The following is a 27,008-nucleotide window of genomic DNA, read 5'->3' as shown; positions in this document are numbered from 1 at the left end:
CTCTTTCATATTCGGGTGCTGTGCAGTAGTTATGCGGTGCAGAGCTGCATAATTCACAACAGACCACAGGCAGTCAGGAGAGAGCTTTTCAAAGCTAAAACTGATCCACGTATCTACCCATCACAGAGTAGGTTTTATGTGTGACTGTCTGGAAATATTCGGATTCCGGCTAAAACCCGATTTGAAGCAGGGATTTTTGCCAACAGCTGTCTCCAGTATGTGTATCGGTGTTATTTTCCAGGCTTTTTCCAAAGCAGGTATTTTAGCAGGTGACGAAGCAGACCCTGTCACCCATTTTATTCAACAGAGAACAAGACTTAAACCGAAAGGCAAAGTTTCCTCAGAAGTAATAGAATATACTTGAAGTGCAGCACACTGCCTGGCCACAATGTTCCTCTTTTTAACTGCCACTGTGTGTCCTCTGCTGGGATCGGTGTCCTGGTGTGTACTGGTTTCATGTCTCCCCCAGTGTGAAGGGGAACAGAGAGGCAGAGCAAAGCATTTCTCTCAGCATGGTGCTCATAGCCTAATCCATCCCACTTCCTCTTGTACTTACCAGCTAAAGAGTTTGCACACCACATTGCTTCCCTACGTCCAGATGCTGCACAGATGCGTGAGAGCTGCTGACGTGGTCCTACCAACACGTTAAATGTATAACGCATACATTAACACATTCTGGCTTTTTTATGTTTATTGTGTTTAACAACACTGAGGCATGGGCTACTTTGTTTGTGCTGTAGGGAAAAAAGGGAAATGGGTTTTAAAGAGCTAACATTTGGTCAATATGTTTTGGGACACAGTTGAAGTTCTAAATGCTTAGAGTTCTGTAGGCTAATCGTTAAGGGACAGTGGAACAAAATGGATCCCTAGTTAAGCAGGTCAATTATATTACAAAATGCAATGTTTCTAGAATGTTTCTATAGCAACCTATGGCTGCCATATGCAGTCACCTCTCCCAGTAACTGTCACGTACAACTGTCGAGCTACCATGGTCGTCATCAGCAGAACAAACATTCATTACAAGAGAGGTTGTCTCTCATCTAATTGTTTGAAACTAAACAAAACTAGACACAGTTTTGTTTGTTTTTAAAGCTAATTGGCAGTAACCCTGCCTGGCTTTCATGTTTATGAGCTTACAACAAAGGTGTGTACTTAAGGGCTGGTTTTAGTTAAACCTCAATTCCCATAAAACGTTTCATTACAGTACCTTGATGTGTACATCAGCATTTTATTTCCTGGACTGGGGTAAATCATTATTTCCTGGACTGTTCACCCCCACCATTATTTTGATAGAAGTTGCCCTTGTTTCAACAAGATCGAAATTGCTTTGGGCAATTTCATTTATTTTGCCTAATATTTCTTTCATTAAATATGCACACATTGTCTTATGTGAATTTGCTTCTTGACGATTTCTGTTTTGTTCTCTTTATCCACACCTATAAGTGGTATTGCAGGTGTGTATTTGGACCAAACTTCCCTGTTATCAAAAGAGTTTTGCCTTGTGTGAAGTCAGTCAATAAGCAGTTGGTTTACTGGCAACGTGAACAGAGACTAGAAAAATAAAGTTAACTCTTCAAAGTTAGTTGAAGAGTGAGTCTGTAGCATTAGCTCCACCAACCCTCTAGGGCAGAAAAAACACTAGTGGGCGAAAACATATCATTAACCAAGCATTTTTTTACTTTTTTTTTCCCCAGAAAGGTCCCGACCAACACCCAGTTTGTGACATTCTTCATATTCTAAACCATTGGATTTCCTCATTCGACGATAGTTAGTGACTTAAGGGTAGGGTTGGCAAGTTCGATAAACCAGAAAGAGATGGATATCAAATCGAAAAAATCCCACCCCTGCCTTTAGGCCTCTATCTTAAGCCACTCCCCCAAAACAGGTGGCTAGCCACCTGTAAAAAATCTGAAGATGAGCAATGAGTACTATCAGGAATTAGCGTAGGTAGGTAGAAACCTAATATTTCCAATTATGCTGGGTTTATAGTGTTCGGTAGAATAATCGATAACCTAAAAATAATATTGATTGATTCATGGCGCATGTAATATACATTTGATCGTGACACGTTGTTTACATTTGAGATGGCTGGCTTGATTTGCGGGCTCTATGTCCTGTAATCTCCTCTATCTACACAACAGTGTTGAGATGGTGAGTAAGCCTATCAACAACAGAAGAATAAACGGGACATCAAAGATGGAGAATGTTACGATTTGATTACACCAAAACACTACCTAAAACTACCATGAGCATCTAGATTTGTTTTCAACTTAACCTTAAACGTTTTGCAATACATCTCTTTGCAAAATAATTGCAATATATAACACAATATATTGAATTGTGACCCTTGGATCGTGATTTTTATCCTTCCACCAGATTCTTGCCAATGCCCACCCCAAGGTAATTTGAGAATTCTGGACGTGTTTTTGTCACCCATGCTCACCTTGATAATCGTTAATACTGAAAGAAAGCTGTCAATGTTGCCATGGCAGTAAGTGTTTCCTAGGCAACAGCTTTGGCTCTATTATTGAGAAATAAATAATAGTATTGGACACATTTAAATGAATTTCCAGCACAAATGTAACATTTGACCCAACTGAAAGACCAATAATCTATTTTTAGAATCAGAGGAATAGCAGAATAAAACGGGCCAGGCTCATTATCTGTCACATTCGGTTTGATTCCCTGCCTTTGCACTTATTTTTACTTCTATGCTTGTGGAGACTCTGACTCAGTGCTGCTTCCTGTACAGAGGAGGAGATGGGGGCGGGGGAGGGAGGAGGAAACACTTAAGATGTCCCATGTGTTTGCTTTTCATGTTGGTGTATCACCCCAAAGGATTACAGTATCGAACCAACCAGTCTGGTCCAGCATTAGGTATCTCTTCCCCTGCCTCCGATAACAGCTAATCTTTATGGCTGTCCATTATTTATTAATGCCTGACCGGAGACTGACCCAAAGGTCTTGTTTCCTCTCGTTTCAAGTAGCCTCTGAAAAAAAGTGTCCATTTGAAAGATATTGGCGTATTACCATTATTATTTTATTTAGAAACATAAGATTGAGGCTAGTCACAATTATATAACACACATTTCGGCTATGCATTTGGAGATGCTGTAGCTCTCATTATATGATTATCATTGTAGGATTGTAAGTCCACCAATACCCATCAGGGATTCAAGAGGGCACAGCTGGCCCAGCAAAGCAAATTGAAACAGAAGAACATAGGTATCGGGTGCCAGGCCCTTCCCACACAAATCTCTTGCATACTTCCTGTCTAGTATTTGCAGTTTATTTTTTCTACTTTTGTGGGGGTGCTGGGGTGTGGTCAGGGTGAGGTTATTGGTTCACCATTCAGTCCAAACCGAGGCCTGTGTGATCTGAGGCCCGAGAGCAGTGTGCCTCTCTGCCCACTCACTCATGTCTCTGGCATGCTGAGCATGCTGTGGGATACAAATTAAAACAGTTTGGAAGTGCAGAAAGCGAAAGGGCTATTCCACAGATTTTCCGCCCGCGTGTTGAGAAGAGACTTAGTGTGACAAAGAGTGCTTTTGTCTGCATTGTAGGCTATTGTTTAGATTGGAGCCGCCAAGACAGTTAAACTCTCAATCCTGATACATCCATGGCTCTTGCCCCAAGCCATGGACTAATCCCTACCTCGTCGGAGACATACAGCCAGGGGCCGTTTTAGACGGCCCCTGGTCGCTGAAGTACCACAGGTCGTTACCTCGCACTGACTAGGCTTTAAACAAACCGCATATAATGGACCGATTGTGTTGTCACAAAACCACAGAACACATGCATGATTCAAGGCCCAATCAGATGACAAGCCGCATAGAGTCAAGGAACCTCCTGATTCAAACCAAAATAGCCATTTTGTGTTAGGATAAAATAAGGATTTTTCTGTAGTCTCCTGGTGCAGCAGTCTTCTACCAAACAAGAGCCTAACTCTTCTGCTCCCTTTTCTCTTGGCTTTCTGCTAAGACAAACCTTGGAAAAAACAGCAAGCGAATAGAGGAAGAAACCTGTGCTTGGCTAGAGCCCTTTCACTCTCTTCCGCTGTGTGTGTGTGTGTGTGTGTGTGTGTGTGTGTGTGTGTGTGTGTGTGTGTGTGTGTGTGTGTGTGTGTGTGTGTGTGTGTGTGTGTGTGTGTGTGTGTGTGTGTGTGTGTGTGTGTGTGTGTGTGTGTGTGTGTGTGTGTGTGTCACAGTGTCACAGTGTCAAATCAACTCCTATTATCCTACCCTCATCTAGAGAGTGGTAACTGTTCCTGGTTCTTGGGGTGTTCTCCCTTCACTGTGTTTGACAGACAAACTCCACTGGCTTGTCCTGAATGCTAATGGATGGAGATCTATATGTCGTCTGGGGCAACCAGTGGGTGCAGAAGCACTCTGAAACCTCTGATTCCAATCGCGCAAGTTTTCTTCTATGTCTCTCACGGTCTCTGCATTTGCTAAATTCTGGACTGCAGCAGTTGTATCTCAGAGTGATTGGACTGAAATATGAACTAGTTGAATAATTGCATGCGATGAAGAAGGTTAAATGCATTTTGTCCATGGGTTACAAAGCCTACAGCAATTAGAAAATGAAACACAACAGGGTTAGCTTTTTGATCTTCTTTTGGCATCCTGTTATTTCATTTTAGTGAATTATTCTATGTGCTCTGAGCTCACATAGTCTTCTATTGAAGTGGCCTATGAGTAGTTCCATTGTTTTAGCACAACAGGAACACATCAGAGGATATGATGAAGCACAATAGCATTCATACCATGTTCTTTCAGCCTCGGTTTGGAAAGTACTGGCTGAATCAACCTCCTGGCTACTCCTATTGGCTAGATGTCATTATGGATAAGAGGCCGACCTTCTCAATGTAAAGCCCCTGTGAATCCAAGCAAGGCTCATCTCTGACGCATCCAATAGATTACTTCAAGTCGTTGATTGGCGATGATGATTAATTATGTGCACACTGTTTACTTGCAATAAGTGTGAATCTGGTTCTAATCTGAAATGGAAATAAAACGGCTTTGTCTTCAATCAGATGAGTCATTTGTAATGCATTAGCAAGAGTGCAAGTGCCATACAAAATCACATTGTATGTGGCTTGAAATGTGTAAGGAAGTAGAGCATTGCATTATCTATTTGCACCATTTCCTGATTATTTTGACTGTCCGACAGCCATGCTCATATTCTGCTATACAAATCTTTTAGAGATATGATCAATTTTTTCCTGTTCAAGCCAGGCAGTGAGTTCCTCTCCTCTTCTGTGATTTGCATACAGACAGAACTGGTGATGGTATCAGTGTACCTGCCAAGATAAATATGCTTTTGGGAAAGGTCAGCGAATAGGTAGGAGATGCTGAAAGCTATACTATATATAGTATGCTGCTGATCCTAACTTATTTGTGGTGGCGATGGTGAGCCCACTGAGCCGGGATGGGCAGTGCAACAAAAGCCTGTGCAGGGAAAGCTGTGCTTGCTCTGGACTTTGTAGTGGTAGTGGCTGGTGGTTATTTTAGTTTTGGACTCAATGTCTTTCTTCGGTTTTGTGTTTTAGTGCATGTCAAACCTCAACATTGTAATTTGGAGCTCTTTATTTTGACTTGGAAAGTGCTTCTTTTTTTTAAGGCGTTTTCCAGTGTTTTATTTTCGGGGTAAATAACACATTGCGTAATTTTGGCTGCATTACGTGTTTTCTCTAGGGGGGTAGTTCGTTTTCTATCTCAACCCCTCAGAGAGGGGAGAGTAAGTTGCTTGCTAAATAATGTTCATCCAGGTTATGTTGTAGGAAGCCTAGCCATCACAACACAAACTAGTAATATTATGTGTAGATACTAGATACGACTATGGCAATGGTAAATTGCCATAGTGGGTCTGAACTGACAGATAGGTTTCGAATTTTTAGCATTGTGTAAATCGTGTGTTGCGTCAGACTATCTTCTCAATGGGTTCTTCATAGATTCGATTATTAGAGTGATTTGCTAGATTTGGGCCCAAACTGATGAGCCTAATGTCGGTAGATCCTCAGAGTCCTGGCATCCTCTATTTCACTTCTTGGCGGCTTAGTTTCACCAGCAACTTAGATCTCAGAGTCATCACTCCACTGCTCTGCTTTAAAAAGCACCAATGTAATTACACCGGCGAACAAGCCAATAGTTTGGGTTGCGGTACCTACAAATCATATTCTGCTTTCTAACTTACAGGGCAAGTTCCGACTTTTAAGTTACTTTTTTTTTAGAGACTGATCCAGTTTCATTACTTGCCATGTAGCATTTAACCGTACATGGATGTGATTCCTGCTACAGTGAGAAATTATAATAAGTTGCCAGTGTCACTAGCGGTGTCTCTTTCATTTCTGCATGTGCATGCTCGTTGAGTCGAAAAGGAACTAGGCTCTCTTCCTGTTTAAGACTTTCAGGTTTGTCTAAGTAGGACGTTGTGAAGGGGCCTAAAATGGAACAGCATTGCACTCCTGAGAAAAGTGTTCTAGCTGCAGAAGAATAGGAACAGGTCATCTCTCTGCAAAAAACACTTTGATGTCAGTGAATAGTGGTTTTTGTGACTTTGTTTTTCACATGCTATTTAAATCTTAAAGATGCCTTTACCCATTCTTCTCATATCTTGGAAATAAAAAATCAATAAGCCGCCTTGGGTAAATAATCAGTTGTCCTATAATGTGATTTAAATAAAAAATGTTCTACCAGTGTTCCCCTTGAGGACATAATGGTGCAAAGCAAACGATGTGGAAGATATTCGACCTGCCTTTATTTACCTATTGTTTTACGCATTGAGTAAACAAAGCTGTCAACTCCAATAAATGCATCCTCGCAGCCAGCGTAGACTATTTCTGAATCAAACAAGAATGTATGTTCACCGTGAGTGTAGGCTAATGTTGCATCTTCTGTCTCCTCCATCCATTTTTAAATGTACTTACACTTATGAACTTAAAAAAATATATATACTAAAACAAATATTGAAATGTATCAACAATCTCTGCAGACAAAGAAGTCTCAGTAGGAAGGGATCTGGGATCAGTGAATAAGAAGCTTGAACATACTGTACAGTAGTAGACTAGAAGTAGAGCGAGGTGACGGTCACAGGACCCGGCCTTCAGCATATACTGTTCCATTGGACACACGCACGCACACGCACACACACACACACACAGTAATGACGAAGCGTATGTTCTTCATTAGAAAGCCCAGGGTTTCATTAACCCTTGAACATACACTGTCACGGTTTTCAAGTGCTTCTAGGCAACCATGTAGTTTAGTGTCATGTGTTTCCCTTAACTTTTTACTGAATGTAAAGGGGACAGCATATTCGTTTTACAGCAGTAAACAACCAGTCAGGAGAAGAGCGGGTGAGCAAAACATCCAGCCAGGTGACCCTGCCCCAGAGCTGTCCCCATTTACTGCCTGTAAGGAGGCTACGGCCCCATTAACAGGGCCGTCTCGTTCACCCAGCATGCGGCTGAAGAGACTGTAACCCCAGCATTACCTCTGCTTTTTCAATCAATGAGTTTGCCGGTCTCGAGGGATCTTGTGGGCGGCTCATCGCGGGCCCAGCGGCGGCTCTCCCCCGCATCCTGCACTCTCGCTCTCTCTCGTTCGTTCTCTCTCTCTCAATGCTCTTTCCATCAGATACTGGCTGCCCTCCCGCTAAAGTAGATCGGCTCCTCAAGGACACTGACTGTACATATTTACAAGTCTTAATGCATCCACTTCCTGTTGACAGTGTATCCAGTGCTTTGACTATCAGCTTCTGTTTTGACACGTTCACCCACACTACTCCTCTCAGTGTAACTTCTGTTTGTACTACCAGTCGGTTCGAGTGTTGACTTGTCCCTTCTCCATTAACTCCATGCGACGCGGTTGTGCCCGAAGTACTAGTTAGTAATTTATGCGGGTCTTTAAAGTAACTAAACTAGCCAGTTGTGAGGTCTGCTACTAAGCGTTGGTAGACAGGTGATAATAAATTTGAAGTGCATAAAGGGTAAAAATGTCTTGACTCAAATTGCTATTTATCTTATATTCACTCTTGTTGTGTCCAGGTGTTGGTAGCAGACAAACGGCCATGTTGAAAGGGGCCACCACCAAGGTGGGGCTGCCCAAGCCAGGGCCCCAAGAGCGGGCAAGACTTGCGTCTATTCCTTCCTCCTCCACCATATCCTCCAGCTCCCTAAGGACCTCCAGGTCCTCCAACACGCTGGCTTCAGACCTGCGCCTCAGCAGGGTAAGTGACGATTAAGTACCCCACCATATGTCTTTTGGCTCAAGTATTGAAATTATTTGATGTATGCTATAAAACGGATGCCTGTAGAAACTAAAATAGTGAATGTATCAGCTCTAGAATCTCTGATTGTCTCTGATTTTGTGAGTAAGTGGTTACCACCAGATGTGTGTTCTGTGATGCAGATGAAGAGGGCCAGTAGCGACGATGCTCTGGCCAAGCCGGCATTGGGGGCAGCCACTTCCAGGATGAGGAAGACCGTCACAACTGGAGCTATCTCAGACCTGCCAGAGGCCCGCCCCCGGACCCTGACTGGTAGGCCAATAACCAATCACGGAGAGTCATGTAATCCTGTGCCCCACACACCATCTTGACCTTCTTTGACTTTTGAATTATAGTACATTTTTATGGTCAGTGATTTATGAAGTATTATGATTGGGTGGTGGCGGGGGATGATGTGTTCCTACTGCTGAATGATGAGATGGCTTTGAACAGTGGACTCTGTGTGTTTTCGTCATCAATTGAATATGAATGTGAATCATTTATGCATTGTTTGATCTTGACCAGTTATCAAAGAAATAATGTGAACAACAGTGATAATAGATGCTTTCAGGGGGAACATTTGCAGTTTATATCCAATCGCAGATTTCATGGCCATATTAATATGAAAATGAATGTTGAAGTAATTATAGAAATGTACTGTAACTGTGAAGTGACGGCATACCATTTTATGTCAGCAAAGACTAGCCACACTAACAATGAATGGCCACTAGAGGGCCACAGAGCTTCAGCAGCTCTATCCAAAAGATGGTCATTCTTAATTTTTTGCTCACAATTTCTTTTACTTACTGTTTGCTGTATTTAGGTTGTGCAGGTGTCTAGGGTGTTGGCCCATATTTTGGGAATTTCCTGCATTCACTGTCTGCTATTGTGACTGGAAAAATAAGCCTTGGATATGGAAGCAAAGTGGAAAATATGAGAGTTCACTTTTCTGATGCATGGGTATGGAAAGAGATGGATCAACCTTAATTGATCCCATACTCTCATTCTGTGTATTTGGGTTGTTTGGTCTAGTTGTGTAATGATTTTGAGAATCCTGTTTACATTGAGTATCTGCAAGAATCCTATTGGGGACATTTCTGGATTGCATTAATCATTTTAGTTTACATTTTTTGTGTCCATATTGAATGTAGAGCCTCTCGATCTGCATTCTTCTATGCTTCTGCGTGCCTGGGTACCCGGTGTGATTGTCTGGTCATGTCTCTAATTGTTGGTACAGGTTTGGCAAGATTAGTATGATGCAAGTTCACCAAAAAAATGTTGTGTGATATGATGGAGTCAGGCACTTCTTTTATGCCTTCAGTTATGTTTATGAATAGCAGAGGTAGGGTGGATCTAGGCGTTCGTAAGGTCACCTGACTCAGTCTTTTTGTGTTTGTGAAGCAATTAACTTTATAATACTATGCACTCTTTTGTAATAAGGTGGACCGTCACACTCGTCCTTTTCTAATAGAGGAGAGTACTGGTTCCTATGTGTGTTGTGGAAAATTAACATTAATTGTGGAAAAGTTGTACCGCTGACATAATTAAAGTTTATTGACAATTTCCCCCAATCAGCATAGAGAATGTGTCAGGCAATGCTGTGTAATTCTCACAATCAATTGTATTACTCCAGAAAGTATCCTTACATTTACGAGATTGGTTTAATGGGCATTATGCTACTAAACGAGCAGTTAATTCAAGCCCACATCAGACAAATTTGCTTGATGTTTAAGGGAGGAATGTTAGCGTTAGTTGTATTATTCATCAAAGTATGTAGAGTCCTCTCTGACACTGAGATGAAAGCTTATGTGTGCTGTATTAAACCAAGGTTGCTCTTCAAAGGACTGTTGGTTCAAGCATCACAAATTGATTTCTTTACCAAAGCCCGGATGAAAAAAAGCTTTCCTCTATCTCGCTTTTCTTTTTCTCATTTTGTTCCTCTCTTCCTCTCTCCGAGTTCTGCAGCGTAACCCATATAAAAGGCTACCATTGAACGAGGGGTTCCTAATTAGCAAACATGGCACTTTTTAAGCATACTCACACCCAAGGATACAAGCGACCCTACTTTGTATCAAACCCAATTAATTAATTACTGTGACAGCGCTTGGTCTGCCCTACTTTTGGTGGTCGACCGCTATTGGCTAACCAAGCAGAATTTGCTGTCAGTGTTTAATAAATGTATTCAAAGCAGTGGCTCTTTAAAAGAGGTGCGAACTGTAATGATTGCAGTTTTAACACGCACGTACACACATTCACACACACTCTCTCATCAAGCAGTGCTGGACAAACTACAATAAGCCTTTCATAAAAAGTGCATTTGCATGCGGGATCCCTGCTTCATCCCCCAGTGTCTGAGCTGAGGCAGAATGCGTAGCCCCCAAAGCAGGGTCAGTCATTATCAATGAGCAGGCCAGGTGGCTTTGTTTTTCTCGTCAACGCCCCATTACATACACTGATGACATCCAGGACGTTGACTATACATCATGGCATCATGACCCATCTGTCCACCAAGCCACCAGAGGACAGACGGGATGGCCACATCCCTTTTGTCTTTCTCTGCCTCGGCATCGGGGCCCACTTGGAGTCGCCTGACATGCATAGAGGGCTGTGGATGACGACTGATTGATAAACCGTAGATATTTGACTATAAGAAAAAATATATATAAAGTCTAAAATAATCGATATAAAACAATTACAAATTTTAGGAAGGTCTCCATGAAGGTCTTGACTATAAGAAAAGACTGCTTAACGTAAAGCAAAGTGTTTCCCTCTGTGCATTTTAAGTGCATACAGCATGGGTGAATGCCAGTAAAGTATCTAAAGACATTTGAAGTCATAACAGTAAGTCTACATCAGACTGTGCAACTAGCGTAAAATCCAGTTATCTGGGAGTGCTAGCCACACATGCACATTAGATGAGTGTCCATGCCACTATCAGCACTTTACGAGTGGGACTCTCTTGCGTATTACCTTCTCAAAGGAAAGGCCATATTTTGAATATAGATTGGGGTGGCGACCCACGATATTTGCACAGTATGATATGATGCTGCTGAAAGGGTCTTTGAAATGTCTCAGGTGGTTTGGTTTATTGATATCGAAGAGAGGGAATCAGCAAGTCTTTTGAATTGTCAAGGATGTTGCTTAATGGCAGATTCCCTAAAGCTTTTTGGGCATTTGTTGCATGTATTTTTCGCCAATATGACCAGACTAGGTCTGACTTGAAAATGATAAGCATTGCCTCTTTTGGTCTAGTGAACTAGATGCTGTAGTAGCCATCTTGGTTAAGTTCATCCGTTCACTCATTCACAGATGTACGATTTACTAAAAAAGGAATAAAGTAAAAAATGATCGAAAAGAAAACTGCCTATCTAACACAGAGGCCTTCATGGCTGTGTTGGGTATTAACGTTAATGTTTGGGTATTATCTATGATTTAACGGACCTCTTAAAGTTCAGAAAAAAAAAAGACTCTTCACTTTCTGTCTTAAAGCATAAGCATCAATTATGTCATTATATCATTACATCTAAATGCGTATTTAATATGTTAGTTTTACTAGGCCAAACTATATACAGTGTTTTATAGATGGATCAATATATAGTTATAACTGACTGAAGCACTATGTCATAGTTTGACTCTCGGTCATTCTCCGACCAGGCATGGCACCCCTTCCCTTCCAGCACTCACTCAAGATGATTACAATGGACAGATCAGACACACACACACACACACACACACACATACACACACACACACATACACACACACACACACACACACACACACACACACACACACACACACACAACCATCATCATGCCCATCATCATCAGTGTTGGGGGGGCTAAGAGAGGGCCAGTTGGGTAAGAGTTGTGACCCTCCTCACAGCGGGCTACACTAATGAGCCTCCAGTGTTGGTTTGGTTAATGGACTCGTGTCACTTCGCCCCTCGTCAGTGGGCCAGCTCTACCGTGCAGAGCCCCGGCAGTCGCAAGGGGTTAAAACCCAGCCGCGGCTGGATGACTTATTCAGGATGCTTCATCAATATTTCAATGAAGCTTTCGCTCTGAGACGAGTCTCTGTGGAGTATGTGAGGGAAGTGGACGGACGCGTTAGACGGTCCTGCTCTTTAAATAACGTCAATGCTCAAGTGGCCTGGAAGAGCCTGACGGACTCTTTCAGGAAAAAGGGCATTGACGGGTGCGGTTGCACCCTGGTTTTACCTGCTGTAGCGGTTCAAGCTTAAAGCTGGGCTTTGTTATAAATTGCACTGTTACCATTTTATGCGTCAACAGGCATGAATCATGAAATTGATTTTTGTAAAAAAGAATCCTCCGTTCAACTGTTAGCATATCTGTGTTAAAAGACATTGACTGGTTTATTTTTAAGAAAGGCATTCAGCCTCAAAATGCCCCTCGCTATAAGCTGTTGGATATTGATTCCATGAATTGACTCTAATGAGATTCTATAGTTCTACAGCAGTATTATGCCATAGTGTTGTTGAATACTTGATTCTGAATGGTAAATAAGTTGCCAAAGCTGTGCATTATTATTTTTAACGGTACACCACAGCCTTTTTAAACATTTCCCAATCATTTTGCTACAAATCCAACATTCAAACGTTGGCCAGATGTTTCCTTTACAACGCAAAAAAAACATACACCCAAAACACTGCAGGAGAATATTAAAATTTCAGCTGATTCAGGCGATAAAAAAACAATACTATTATAGATAAAAGTTGCTTTTATCTAATCCCAGCTGGTAACTGTTGTATAAGGGCAATAAACCACTCCTGGCTATCCCGATATTGAAAAATAATGTATTCCCTCATTATTTTTCAATGACGGCACAGCTCATCATCGTTTATTCCTTCCATATTAACTATCTTTACTAAATAAAACCTTCTTCGGACTGAAAACAAAGTTCCTGGTTTAGTTTCTTTCCCCCCCTATTTCCGAGTGTAACTCTCTTATTTGCTAATCAGCTTGTGTAGCGGGCAGCGTTGTTGTGACATTCTCCATGAGTTATATACTGAGGAGGGCTGTCTCTAGCATTCGGGCTCCAAGTTTAACAGCGAGACGATAAAGATGTTTAACAGAAGGAACCAGCTTTGCCGTAATGAGGGGCCTCAATCTCCCCCATGCCCGCAGGATATCTGTCCTCCTGAACCCAAGCTCCTTCATTAAAGAGCCACCGAGAAATGCTTTACGGACTACTGTCTACCCACTAATCATCTCATGCGCTAAGGGTCCCTGTCAATCACTCATCTCCATCTCGGGCAGCCTCGGCTTCTTATCATGTTTACCAATTACCGAGGGTTTGTCACACACGCGTCTCTCGTCATGTATCAACACCTCCTCTTTTGTCTTTTCATTTTTCTAGATGATTTGTTTTTTAATGGCACAAAGTCCCAAGAAAACGAAAACTTGACAGGCCAGATAATGCACACCGGTATGTGCATTTTATTTCACACACCTGGAGAGTGAGTGCGTGGTCTGCATCTGCAAGAAACGTGGTGCCCGTGTCTGCTTAGACCCAGACGCCAGCCTGAACATGTGTACCCAGAGGGAGGGAGTGTGTCTCAGTGTGTGTGTGCCTTTTTGTTTATGTCTGTGTGCGCGTAGTCACGGCAGTACTCATACCTGTCAGATGCACTAATCAATCACATCCTGGTCCCACGTGGCTGTCCCAGCCTGCAGAAGTGCTCGGCTGTAACAGACAGACACGCACTGACACACTCCACACACGCACACACACACATCCATATGCTGGTACTCTCAGCACAGATGCCACGCATGCTTACACAGAGGAATGGGGTTTGGATGGGAGGAGGGGGGGACATTATGCATGCAAGAACACACCTTTAGTGGTCCCTTCCTCAACCTAATGCACTCAAACTTCTCATCCAATAAATCACACACACAACTCAATGCATGGTACCATTTTGGCAGGATACACAGACATCTACAACTCTACCTGGACTTATTTGGACTGCGTTCTTTTATTTGTTTATTTATTTTGACATGTTTTGTTCGCCACCTTGATTTAATTTTGTTCTCTTCAAGTTTGACCATGCTGGCCAGCTGGACTGGTACTGACACGCAACTGGGGAGCCTTCACCGTAGCTGGTGGTTTACAGGGTTAACCTCAAAGGCTCGGATTCACTCTGGACCTTTGGAAGATCTGACGTTACCGTAGGCCACCACCTGGCATCTCCTGTTAGCAGTTTGCGAACAAAGTTTGTGTTTTGCGTCATTGTAGAGATGCCTGCCTTGGGTAGGGAAGACGTACAACCCTTTAAGATGGAGTGCGAGTTGAGGAGAATGGAGAAAAGGAGAGACTGGGAGGGGGTTCAGAAGAATGAGAGAAGGAGGGGGAGCTGAGAGAAGAGAGATCTCCTCTTAATGTTGTTCAAGAGGGTTGAGAGGGGGGGGTCCTGTCTTGCCAGACCTTATAAAAGGTCTTTTGGTTGGTGTAGATGGGCCTCCGGTACTGAGGCGGGAACATTCTTAGCTGGATTAGAGAACTGTTTGTTTACCAAAGTGGATCTGCTGCTTCAAAGGCCCAAAAGGAGACTGTAGAGTTACAGAGAAACAAGCACCACTTGTTCACACCATTCACACACAACACCCAAACATCCCACAGATTTACAAGCTTTATTGCCATCAGAGATAAGATAGAAACATGCCAATACAAGGACCTTTCACATAAATGCGGATAAGGACTGGCATGTCTAGTCTTAACTTTGAGGTTTTATACAGTTCTATCGTTCTGCTATAATTGTTGGAACTTTAATTGGTCATGTGTTTCTGCTCTATGTCTATGGTGCAATTATATTTTATATGTAGCTTTACAAAGCAGTGTAAAAATCGAAACATGGAACGTTTTTATCAGTGAAGGTTGAACTTACAAAACATATTTTGTAATTTTTTGTTCTAATTATTATCAGTTGACCCTGACCGTGTACTGGTACAATGTAATGTTGTAAGACCATTATGTTAAGGCTGAATCTACCTCAACGTGACCCTGGGACTCTGGGCACACACAGGCCAACATCAAACTTCATAGAGAAAGTGACTCATCAGGAAACCAGTCAACTGCCTTCTGAATGTAGCCCCTGTGGGCTCCTATCAGCATGAATATTTCACACCCGCATAGAGAACAAGTGAGGACGGGAAAAAACATATACCCACTGACACACAACACACAAGCACACACTGTATCCCCCACTGGGTCTCCTACAATGTGAACGGTTGGGTGAGTGACTAGTGAATTGCCACAGAACCCTGGCATGGCCCCTCATTGCCCACCCCCAGCTCCATCCCCTTCACATTATCCAGAGTTATACCAAGCAAAATGTGTACGTGTGTGACTGTGTGTCCTGTTGGTTGTGAAACTCAACCCCCACTCCCGCTCCCTTGTATTCGGCTTTCACTTGAAATGAAAGGACGGAGCTGTATAAACAAATACAGCCCTTCCCTCTGTTTCTCTCACCTTCCTTCCTTCCTTTCTTGCTCCTTCCTCTGTCTCTCTCTCTCTCTTTTTTGCTCTCCTTGTCACTCTGTATTGTTATTCTCTCTTTGTCTCTGCCTCTCTCTCTTTCTCCCTTCCTCTCTCCCTCAATTGGCTGGACTCTACAACACGAGCGAGAGCCAGAGTGTTGCTCCGCTGATGTGGGTGAGAGAGAGCCAGTCAGTGAGCAGCAGAGTCAACAGCTCTCTCAGGATAGGAGGAGTGTGTGTATGTGTGTGGTGTTGTATCTGCATGTGTGTGCATGTGGGAAGCCTGGGAGGCCACGCCCACTCTGGGCTGATTCCAGGCATCCTGGCGATAATGAAGTCTGCGCGGCGCTGCCTGCCAGTGTGTCATACTACCATCGCTCTAGCGGACACACGCTCTCTCTCTCTCTCTCTCTCTCCCTCTCTCTCTATAAGCACACACACACAGCGGACCCCTCTCGCTGTCAAACACGCACACACAGACTGAGAGAAGTGGAAGCAAAGACAACAGGACGTAAAGGAGGGAGAGGGGAGAAGAGTTTTGGTGTGGTGGGATGGTTGTGGCAGTGGTAGCCCATCACTGTGGCTAAACCGGCGGTCTCACATTGCCCCGCGGGACAGACGGCAAGTGCCGTATACAGCCGCCAAACCCCCCTCCCCCCTACCCCCTCCTCCTTCTCCCGCCACACACACCACCTGCCGCCACGGAATTCTTGGATTAATCTCTTCTCCCGAGCGGGATCGGAGGAGTTGCTGAACGGACAACATGGGGAACCAGGCGGGAAGACAGGATGATACGGATTCAGGTCTGCTCCCCGGTGGTTCACGCCGTTTTGACTCCGCAAACAGTGTCTGTCTGGCTGGCTGTCTGACTGTCTGACTCTGTCTGTCTGTCTGGTTGGCTGTCTGACTCTTTTGTATGTCTCTCTTTCTGTCTGTCTCTCTGGCTGGCGGTCTGCCAGGCAGTCTGTCTGGCGATGTCTCCTTCTCTCCGTCTCTCCCTATCCCTTTTACTGGTTTCTCTTTGTGTCTGTGTCTCTCCTTGTGCTTTCAGTCTGTCTGTCCCCCCTTGCGTCCCTGCTCTCTGTCTCACCTTGAGTCTGTGTATCTTTATCACTCTGTCAGTTAGTGCCCCTTTCTTCTGTCTCTGCCTCATCTCCCTTTGCTCTCCCTGTCTTAGTCTTTATTTTTATCATGACGGGCCATATTCATCCATCTTTCGCCTGTATCTGATTGGGTCCATTTCTAGTATCTAATCTGTTCTTAGTTTAAAGCATAGGTTTGGTTTTCTGAACAGACCTGCTTTTATCTAATAGTGAATAATAGTCATAGTGCACTCACAGTGCCTGTATCTTGGACTACTATCTCTATATCTTGCCTTGTTGAGCTGTAGTGTTGCTCTTCCATAAGTGTGTCCTGTGTGTGTGTGTGGGTGTGGATGGAAAAATTTACGTCTGCATTTTCCTTTATTCATAATCAGATCTCATAACATGTGCAATTCCCTATGAATATTATGACATAAAGAGGGGAAGTGCTTATGATGGTGTTTGTGTGTAGAGCGCAACAGAAAAGTGCTGAGTGAGGTTTCTACCTGTGCCAGTGCGGCTGCCTGGTTACTAAGATGCTGTATTAAACATGTCCGACATTCTATTTTAAAAGTCCCTATGACATGCTGAAAACTCTGCGCCCTTCATTTATTTAACAAAGCATGGGTACCCGTGCTTACTCTGTGAACATGTGCAGTGTTTTCAAACCTGCTGTGGCCTACATCATTTGCATCTGCTATTTTGTGCACATTTATATTTGGACCAATCCTCTCCCATCCCAGTCAAGTGACCTGCACCATGCTAGGTTCTCTCCATGCCTGAGAACCAATAGACCAGACTAAAGACTTGCAAGGCTGTTTGCAATGTGGATTTTAAGGACCACACACAGAATTCATGTGGAATTCTGCAGAGCATGTCTTCAGTATTAGGGGATCAGCCAACACTTGTTTGGTTCATGATGGAGAACAGTGAGATCAGCTTCCGAGACGAGAGTACGGAGCTACTGCATACTTTCAGAGATCAGCTCCCACTGGTCTGGTCTTTACAAACACATGCTCACACTTGACAGATGATATGCAACAGACTCAGGAATGTGTAAGCACACCTGTTGTGAAGTTGCAACAAATTTTTTTTAGTTAATTTGACAGGATATGATCCAAAAGAAAATAACGTTAATATGTATTTATTAGTGCTGGCAAGCGAGTAAGATATTTGATCGCGATTAATGTCATAGTTAACTCGTTTTTTTCTATTCTAAATATCCCTTGATTTCGTGCTGCATGACAGTGGTAGGCCTACCGTAAAACTTCAATAGCGCAGGCTTTTATTTGTTTCAATCGCTGAATTTCGAACAAAACTCTTGCTCAGCAAAGATGGGAAATACTATAACATTTATTATTTAAACCAGCATGAATATTCCTACCATACGTAGGCCTATACACATTACCAGGCTATCGAATAACACACACACACACACACACACACACACACACACACACACACACACACACACACACACACACACACACACACACACACACACACGCGGTGGCGGAGTGGTAATCGGGAGAGTCGGGAGAATTCCCGGTGGGCCGTTAACGTTTTGGCGCTGTCGGGCTGATTACTGCGGGATAACAATATTGCATTTATTAAAGTTCCTTGCAGCGCCGTCCGGCAGCCTGAGCTGTGCGCCCTAAACCTCTCCCGCCTTGTTCACACTACATGCGTCCCTCGACGGATGACCGAGGGCGTGTCTGACGTATAGGGGACTAGTCTCTGTAGATGGATACTGCAGCCAATCAAATCGCTTCCCGCTACAATGGCGATGTGTGAATATATAAATACAAAAGATGACACAAATAACAGGTGGCTAAAAAACAATCCTATCATTCCACATTTCTTTAAAAAAAATATAACGGCTGGATTTTTCCTGCTTGTTATTGCAAAATGGATCCAGGAAACGCGTAGAATGTATTTGCATAACCGCGATCTGATTGGCCGACGTACCCGCCGCTGCCTGAAAAGTTGAACATTCCTCAACTTTTTGACGCAGGCCACGGAGCCCAATGGACGGACAGACCCACAATGCATTTCGCAAGCGCCCCATGCAAAGTAAATGTGATCCGTCAACGGACGGAGGTAGTGGGAACAAGCCCTCACGCCTCGTGCCAACTACCTCCGTCCGTTGACTGATCCCCATTGACTTTGAATGGGGACGGACGCGCAATGCATGGTGGATCCGTTCGTTCCGTTGGAGCCTTCGGCTCCGTCAAAAAGTTGAACAATTTTCAACTTTTTCGGCAGCGCCGGATCCGTCATCCAATCAGATCGCGTATGCAAATGTAAGTATGCAAATTTATCGTCGGGCTCCGACGATACTGGAAAGCGGGAAAGCGGGTCATCTTGCAATGACAACGCAACAAGCAGGAAGAAGCGGGAAGAACCCGGCTTTGTTGTTGTTAGCGGGAAGCGATTTGATTGGCTGACGGATGCCTCTGCAAAGACTGCTCCCCCATCCGTCAGCCACGCCTTCCCACGTCCTTTGACTGACGGTGCAGTGGGCATGATGCGTCACACCCCTTGCCCACTGCATTCGTCCGTTGACGGATCTCAATGACTTTGCATGGGGCAATCCTGAAATGCATTGTGGGTCCATCCGTTCCGTCGGCTCCGTCTCTTGCGTTCAGAAGTTGAGAAAATTGTAACTTTTCAGGCAGCAACGGATCCGTCAGCCAATCAGATCATGGCTCCGTCGGCAAATACCACTCCCCCATCTGTCAGACACGCCTTCCGTCGTCCGTTGATGGACGGATGCAGCCAGTAATACTATGGCTTACGCTTTTCAAGCTAAATTTGCAAGCAGAATAGAATGCAAGAATTAGAAACGATATGAAATGATGTGTTCTTTCGTTGCTATAAATAAAGGCACATTGGCAGGTTATTAACTGTGGTATGAGACGATATTTCAAACGCTCAAGGTAAATCTCTTCTTGGGCAGGGAATAGATTAGGCTTCTCCACCAATTCACTGAGTCATCCATTATGCTGCTGGGGCTGTGAGATGTATTTATACGCTTCTCGGTTAAGCTAGGGCTCTTTCCAATGATCTATGTTGTGACTGCAGAGATGAACTTGCGCTTCAGAGTGGTCTGATGTTAATTGATCAGGCCATTATCCACAGTTTTCCATATAACAAATAGGAATATATCATGAACCTGCTAGAATATTTATGAGGGTTTTCTCTTGAGCTGTAGCTTAGTCAAGAGGCCAGAAGCATTGCATATGAAATGAGGCACCCTGATCATTTGAATCTCATCTTCAAGTTTAATGCTGTGTTCAAGACAGCTCGGAACTCAGAAAAAACGAGATCCGACATTGAAATTTAGGTATAATTCCTGTGTTCTTACTTGACCAACTTGAGTATAATTTGATGTGTAATTATGCAATACGTTATTGTTTATATTTTGCTCTGATTATATCAATATTTTGAATTTAACGGCTACTTTATCTATAAAAAGGTCTACCCAATGTTAATCTCTCTTATTCATACGTTTCCAAAAGAAGCATAAATTGCTGCTGCATAAATTTGATTTATTCAGAATTTGCATGAATTTCTTAAATTTAACTCCCCGAGACGAGTTAACGATCACAGCAGGACTGATGTCGGAAACTCCCCGAACTGAAACTTCAGAGTTCCAAAGAAATATTGTGTAGCAAGCCTTGTTTCTTTTTTGTCTTTTTCTTTATTACAATAATTCACTGGAATACGGAAGTTGCATGCTTAAACTAAGACCTCTATTCCACCCTGGTCAATCCCAGCTAAAGGCCAGCTGTGTTTTGTCAGAGATCGGGCTTGGAGAACACAGAATCCACTGCGATGTTGGTGCAAGTCGGCACAGAGACGTGGGAAAAAGCCAAGCCAACTCATTTCACTCATTTGATTTGTGGTGTTATCTCCAAGGTGGAGGGGTTGAGTGGTGGGCTGTCATCAGCTGGACAGATAAGCAGAGCTTTTTCAGAGCCTTGCTACACCAAGGAACACTGCTCGACTGTTTCTTCTTCTCTTTCCTCTGCAGACGGAGGGTCTACGGTCACCGGGCGGGCAGTCAGCCCATGAAGAACTTTAAATATAGCTTTAACATTTCTTTATATTTTTAACCAGCCTCTGATATGTATTTAATGTAACTCAGTCAGGACCCACACACAGATAGTGGAATGCAAGCACTTTTGGAGATTCTGCGCTCTCCAAACTATGTTTGTCCAGCCAGTTCAGTCATGATTTGGCAAGTGCCCGCATGGTCAAAAAAGGGAACTTTGCAGAGGTCCAGCCTCTTGCGGTCTCCCCTGCAGAGGGGAAGGGATGCTTGGGAGAGTCTGTAATGCAGGGTAATGCTGCCAAAGGGGTCGGGTATGTGCAAACGTTTTGATAGGAGCACCCGAGGTGGTTTGTATACCGATGTAGCAATAGTCGTATTGTCATTGAAATAACATGGCTGCTTTTTTGTATTTTTGGGTTCACCCACTGGCAGCTGGTTGTCAACACCATGATCCAGGGCTGCATCAAGTTGCCAAAGCTATTGTTTTTCTTGTTGTTTTCTACTACTTATATGACGACATACTACAACTGGCAAGGCAACATGAGAGTTTAGCCATAAGAACACACAACGCAAAGGACCCAAACCTAAACAAGCTAATCTAAACGTATTTGTAATACATGAAAGGCTCATTTGTTTATTCAGTCTTAATTCTGAATGTCTCTTTAAGTACGGAAGAAAGTGTGTGTGTGTGTGTGTGTGTGTGTGTGTGTGTGTGTGTGTGTGTGTGTGTGTGGTGTGTGTGTGGGTGTGTGTGTGTGTGTGTGTGTGTGTGTGTGTGTGTGTGTGTGTACACTTAACAGTGTTCCCATCTGTGTGTGCATACAAAAGTATGCTTTGGTTTATAAACATGCATGCGTGTGACCCTTTGAACTCAATTGGAAGCTCTTGAGTATGTTGATGTAGTGATCTTAATGCACGAGTGTGTCCAGCTGCATCTGCTTGCTGTCTGTCTCCCATTCGGACAAATATCTCTGACATGGAAAGACATTTTCTCCTTCAATACAAAACATTTCAATGTTTTTAATCAGTCAAAATTAAAACTTGATTGCATGTCTGTATAAATTAAATAGCCCACCATCCCTCCTGAAATATATTTGTTTGCAGCATCTAGGAAACCAACCGTGATTTCCTTTTGTTCACTTCTGCTAACATAAATGAGATCAATTGCAAGGGACCCCATTTCCCTCTCATGAAATAACAACTTGGATTCTACCCATGGGGCCCAAAGCCAAGCCCTGGGTTGTATATCCGTGCCCCACTCTCTACACACCATGTCCGGGCAAAAGAAGATAGGCCGACCCCATTTTGGACAGCTTGGAAGCAATGGAAGCTGCGCTAATTTTGGCTCTCTATAGCAGTTGGCACAGAAAATGAACTCTCTGCTACTCTGTTTCGCCCTTTCACCCTTGCAAAAGCGATTTTTAATCTTAATGTGTTCAACCTGGTTGAATAAGAATGTCCTGGTATTTTGTTGTTTGTTGTAAACTGTGGCATCAGTGTGTTGGCACATAACACTGAGGCTTGATAGAAACATAAAAGCATATCTGGCTTCCGTAATACAATATAAAGCAGGATATTGGTGTGGTACAGAATGTAGGACAAAGCCAATTTGATACCTCGCTTTATGACTGTAGGGTTGAAGCAAAGGTTGCTAAACGCACTAACAAGGTGGAAAATGTGACTTGCATGTTGTCTTCTAATTTTAATGTATGAAATTAAAACTTACAATCATAAACTTCTTTCCACTCTGTAATTATACGTATGATCCAACATATCCCTTCAAACAGGCTCTGGATCTTTGTATCTTTGTGTTGAAGCAATAACTTGACTTGTATTATGTTTAGATATCCAGTTATTCTGGTGGGTTTTGTCTATGTAGTGTTTATTATTGTGTTTATTATTCGTGGTTGTGTTGCTCTGCCGTACACATACCTGAGATGGATGAACTCAAACATGGCAGCTCTCCCTGATGTGTTTTTCATTTTTTTATCTTGAAAGGCTTTGGCTGGTTAAATAACGTCAGATCACTGAGATGGCACAACTATTGTTAGTCTGGGATTAGATACAGGCTTCTATTTGATCAGGGGTTTGCAAATCCTTCTCATGCTTCAATCTGTTCATGAATATTGTACTTTCATCAGTTTGGAGTGATTGTTCCAGGAAGAGGCCTCTAACATTCAATCTTTGTAAACAATCCGGCTTGTTCAGAGCAATCGTCTTAAAGTATCTTCCTTGTTTGAGCAGAATGTTCCCATGCCTCAAACTTCCTGATGTGTTGGGGGAGTTTTGGCCGCCTCATTGTCCATCAACATAAAGACGCCGGGGCAATACCATTAGCATGCAGGACAGCCAGGATTATTTACTTCACATGATTAAAGAGGCCATGGTTAAGTGGGCTTCCGTGGCTCGCCAGGTCTTATGCTATACAGCCTTTCTTCTAGATTGAAGTGATCCTGATGAGAGTTCCTCACCTTACCGGCCATATTCTCAACACGAGTTTCCACTGGGCAGACTCTGATGTGGCCACATACTAAATAATAACTTTGTCATGCTGACTGCAAGGGAGATGAGACCTCTGGAGGACTGAGCTGCTTGTCATTGACTTCAGCTTGCGTTGGAGGTGGGGAATCCATCATGGCTCCACTGTCTGTTTCTATTTTGATGGCGGCATCTCTGCTCTGAGTGGGCTTTCTGTAGGAGCACGGCAAATGAAATAAACGTTTCTCTTCAGTTCAGTGCAATCCAGTAATGGCTTTCTCTAGCAGAGTGTCATGTGATAAATAAATTAAACTGCCGAGCCCCCCCCCTTCTTTCTGAGTTTGTAGTGTGTAACCCTTTACTGATTTGCCTTCTGTCCGACCTCTTTCAATTCATTTCAATCGTTATAGCAACTTTGGTTTTGCTAAATGCATAGCACAATCCACATTCTGGTTATGAATGCTTAACCTTTCCTTGGCCAAAGGGATTAGATTATGATGCGTTGTTGATGAAATTGCAAAAATAATCTCATCAACTCACAAATCTATCATTTGTTACACACATAAGATTATGTCCTTGCCCATATTATGCGTCCTTCACCCAAATACTATCTTTTCATGTTCTGCAAAATTCCCCTTAGTATTGTGTCAGTAGAGATTTGTTTGAAAATGAATTGAATGTCTAGTTGTGATTGTAATATCATTGTAGCTAGTGTAACCTTGCAATGTATGTCACCGTTTTTATTTATGTATGCATTTTTAAACACATTATACGAGGTCTTCCATCCAAATGAGTTATTTTTCATGTCTGCGTAAAAACCGTCTCGATATTGACGTTACGGGCCCAAGCATGTCAAGAGTAGCTATAGGCAGCCTATGACAACTATCAGTGTATTGTATTCTGGTCTTCATTCATGTCACTTATCAATTATTGTGGCGTCAAAGCAAGCATTTTACCCCTAAATCACAAAATGTTCCAGATTAAAAACCTCATACAGCTGAGATGCCAGCAATCATTGGAACATTGCCCTTCAGAGATTAAAATAGTCACTATTATTGGACATAGCTCAGGGTTTATTGAAACTTTTACTTTTAAGCATTAGCCAAACACCTCTACGTAGACACATACCAATTATTTTTATTATTTATTATTTATTTATATACAAAACTTAATGCTAGGCCAGACAATTTAAAGGAATTTAAATGTTTTTGATGCCGGCCGTCCATCAGGACTCCCTCCAAGGCCACTCCCCCAAAACAGTTGACTAGTTTGCTAGCTTAGCTTTAGCAATTGTTCTGCCTAGCCTTAGTTAATTCACACAGGTAGTTTGGTAGGTAGGTAGACGGACGGATAAGACCTCCAATAATTTAATTTGAGCAAATGGAAATGATTGGCCGGGCTTATTATACGCCTTTGACAGCCATGGATACTGGATTTTTATAAATATCTTTTTTGATTTTATGATTGCCGCCCAGATGTTAACATAATTTCAACAAATCTGCCAAAAATAAATGTACTACATTACCTTTCACATCATATTATTTATACTGTTATTTCCAGTTTATATTCCAATAGTTCCATTATGACTTTGTACACCATAATTAGTGTTGAGGTTAAGAATAATTTATAACCTTCTATTTGGTCTGGACCAATGCAAACTCATCCCCATCAGCGTCATGGCCATGTTTTTCTTTGGACCGGTAAGAGGAATGGAATGCTGGTAAGTACGGATGTCTGAAGGCTAGGTTCCTGATGACCCCCTCCAGGCCCTGGCAGCTCTCTGACATGGCTAATACCAGACAACAGGAAGACGCACATGGGCCCATGTTTTTGTTCTCCGACATGACTGGAAAGTACTGGTCATTTCTCTTCCTGGAACACCAGTGGTGAAAAGGGGTGGGAGCAAAGCTTGTGAGAGTGAGAAATTATTGACAGGATCATGTCTGACATTTCACACTAAGCCACTTTGTCATCCCCGATGCCAGGGATCTTCAAGCAGCTGTGGACATCACCTAGTGTCGTTAACCCTTTGGTATCTCTGCGAGACACTGCACTTTGCCCTCATTGCACTCTTGAACAGACTCATGAATGACTACAATAGCTGTGTGATACTCTCTGGAGTCCAGCAACAAGCCCCCCTAGCTGTGAATGAAGAGCTTATCTTCATTACGATCAGAGGATCCCTTCCCGACCGTTACTGTGCTCAAGGAAGCAACTTGCCATAAAGTAATAAATTGATAACAAGGTGAGGTATGTTTGGTCAGGAATTATGCGAAAGACGAAATGCACATATCCTAAAAGAAACAAAGCTATTGAGCATGCTCCAGAGAACATAACTGGAAATTAGAATGTGGACCATATTAGGTCATTTGGAGTTGTTTTTAATGGGTTGGTTAGTGGCCTGTTGAAGCTGGCAGTTCATGTCTTCCTGTTTGGCACGTTGCCCATGCCCCAGAGTTCCTCAATGTATCTTCACATACAAAACAGCCAAGATAAGATGATTGTTTATTGATTCCGTACTCCAAGAAAGCACTGTTATTTGACCTTCTACATCTACGCCATAGAATTTCTAGTCTCCATTATTTCTGGGTTTTGGAAGGCCATCAATAGAAATTCATTGATTTATTGTAGCAAATTAACCATGTTCTATCCAAAGTCTGTGTCTGCTTATCGTTTGCTCTTTAGTATCAATGAGTGCAAGTTTCCCCCCAACTGTGTGAGGATTTATTTTCTATTGGGATGAAGACAGGGTTAATCTCTTGGTCATTTATTTTGCAGCTTGACACCTGTTTGTGCTGACCTAGAGCGAGAAATGGAAATACAATAGAAACATTACCATTAAATGCGATGGCAAAATGTCATATTTTTGGTCTGTTCAGTCATAGTTTATATTTTCCCCAACCGATATTGCATCACTACAGCAATTTTCTTTGGTTAAATAATCTATCGACATCTGTTTACCAGTTCATAAATTCTCTACTATGGACACCAGTGGAGTTCATTGTATTACAGGAGCTTTGTCTTAGCTGGCCATTTTCTCTGGCTGAATTTCCAGTTTCCCAAAGAATAGCTGTACTCTAGCCATCACTATACTGCAAACCAATTTTATTGTTTTTTTTATTATTTTATGTCTGAAACTTCATTGGTACCTTCCCCACAGTTCCCCTAAGGCAAGCTAAACTCGAGGTGAGCTTTGCAGTCATTCAAACTCAAAGCACCGTGCCATATTTTACTCATAAAATGCAAACTTGGCATTTTATATTCCCATTGCTGTTCCTCTATTCCAAACTAATGACTTATAATCGTTCCATATAACCTCCTCGCATTGAAACATATTGAGACATATTTTGGCCGGCACAGTAGCTGTTCATGTCCTGATTCCAGGAGAGAAGGAGATTAAAGCGATAGACATTCTGCAGCTGCTGTTCAGGCATGGGAATAGGGGATGAGGTTGTACAGTAAGCCAACACGTCTTGGGACTTCTGATTAAATGGACTCCAATGGACGGGCAGCCGTTGACTGCGATAGAAGGGTCTTGGATTTCTAGGGACTGAGTTCCTTCTGCTTTCTTCGTTGGAATGTTCCTCAGCTGTTTAACCAGAAGTTCCTTTTCCAGAGATTGCA

At 42.8% G+C, this 27,008-nt stretch overlaps 1 protein-coding gene across 3 annotated transcripts in view; it reads left to right on the top strand.

The window, feature by feature from the left end:
* specc1 (sperm antigen with calponin homology and coiled-coil domains 1) overlaps positions 1-27,008 on the top strand; it is a 65,488-nt gene that overhangs the window by 4,165 nt on the left and 34,315 nt on the right. For 2 of the 3 annotated variants that reach the window (XM_056594320.1, XM_056594318.1), the window contains exons 2-3: positions 8,048-8,229; positions 8,412-8,541. In XM_056594320.1, the coding sequence (XP_056450295.1) occupies positions 8,071-8,229; positions 8,412-8,541 (289 nt within the window). In that variant the 5' untranslated portion in view covers positions 8,048-8,070. Of the gene's footprint in view, positions 1-8,047; positions 8,230-8,411; positions 8,542-15,948; positions 16,571-27,008 lie in introns of those variants that run through there. The other variant, XM_056594319.1, reaches the window with a different exon arrangement.

The sequence above is a fragment of the Gadus chalcogrammus genome, chromosome 7 (genome assembly GCF_026213295.1).
Source record: "Gadus chalcogrammus isolate NIFS_2021 chromosome 7, NIFS_Gcha_1.0, whole genome shotgun sequence".
Taxonomy (NCBI): Eukaryota; Metazoa; Chordata; class Actinopteri; order Gadiformes; family Gadidae; genus Gadus; species Gadus chalcogrammus.
This window is presented reverse-complemented; position numbering and strand designations above follow the sequence as displayed.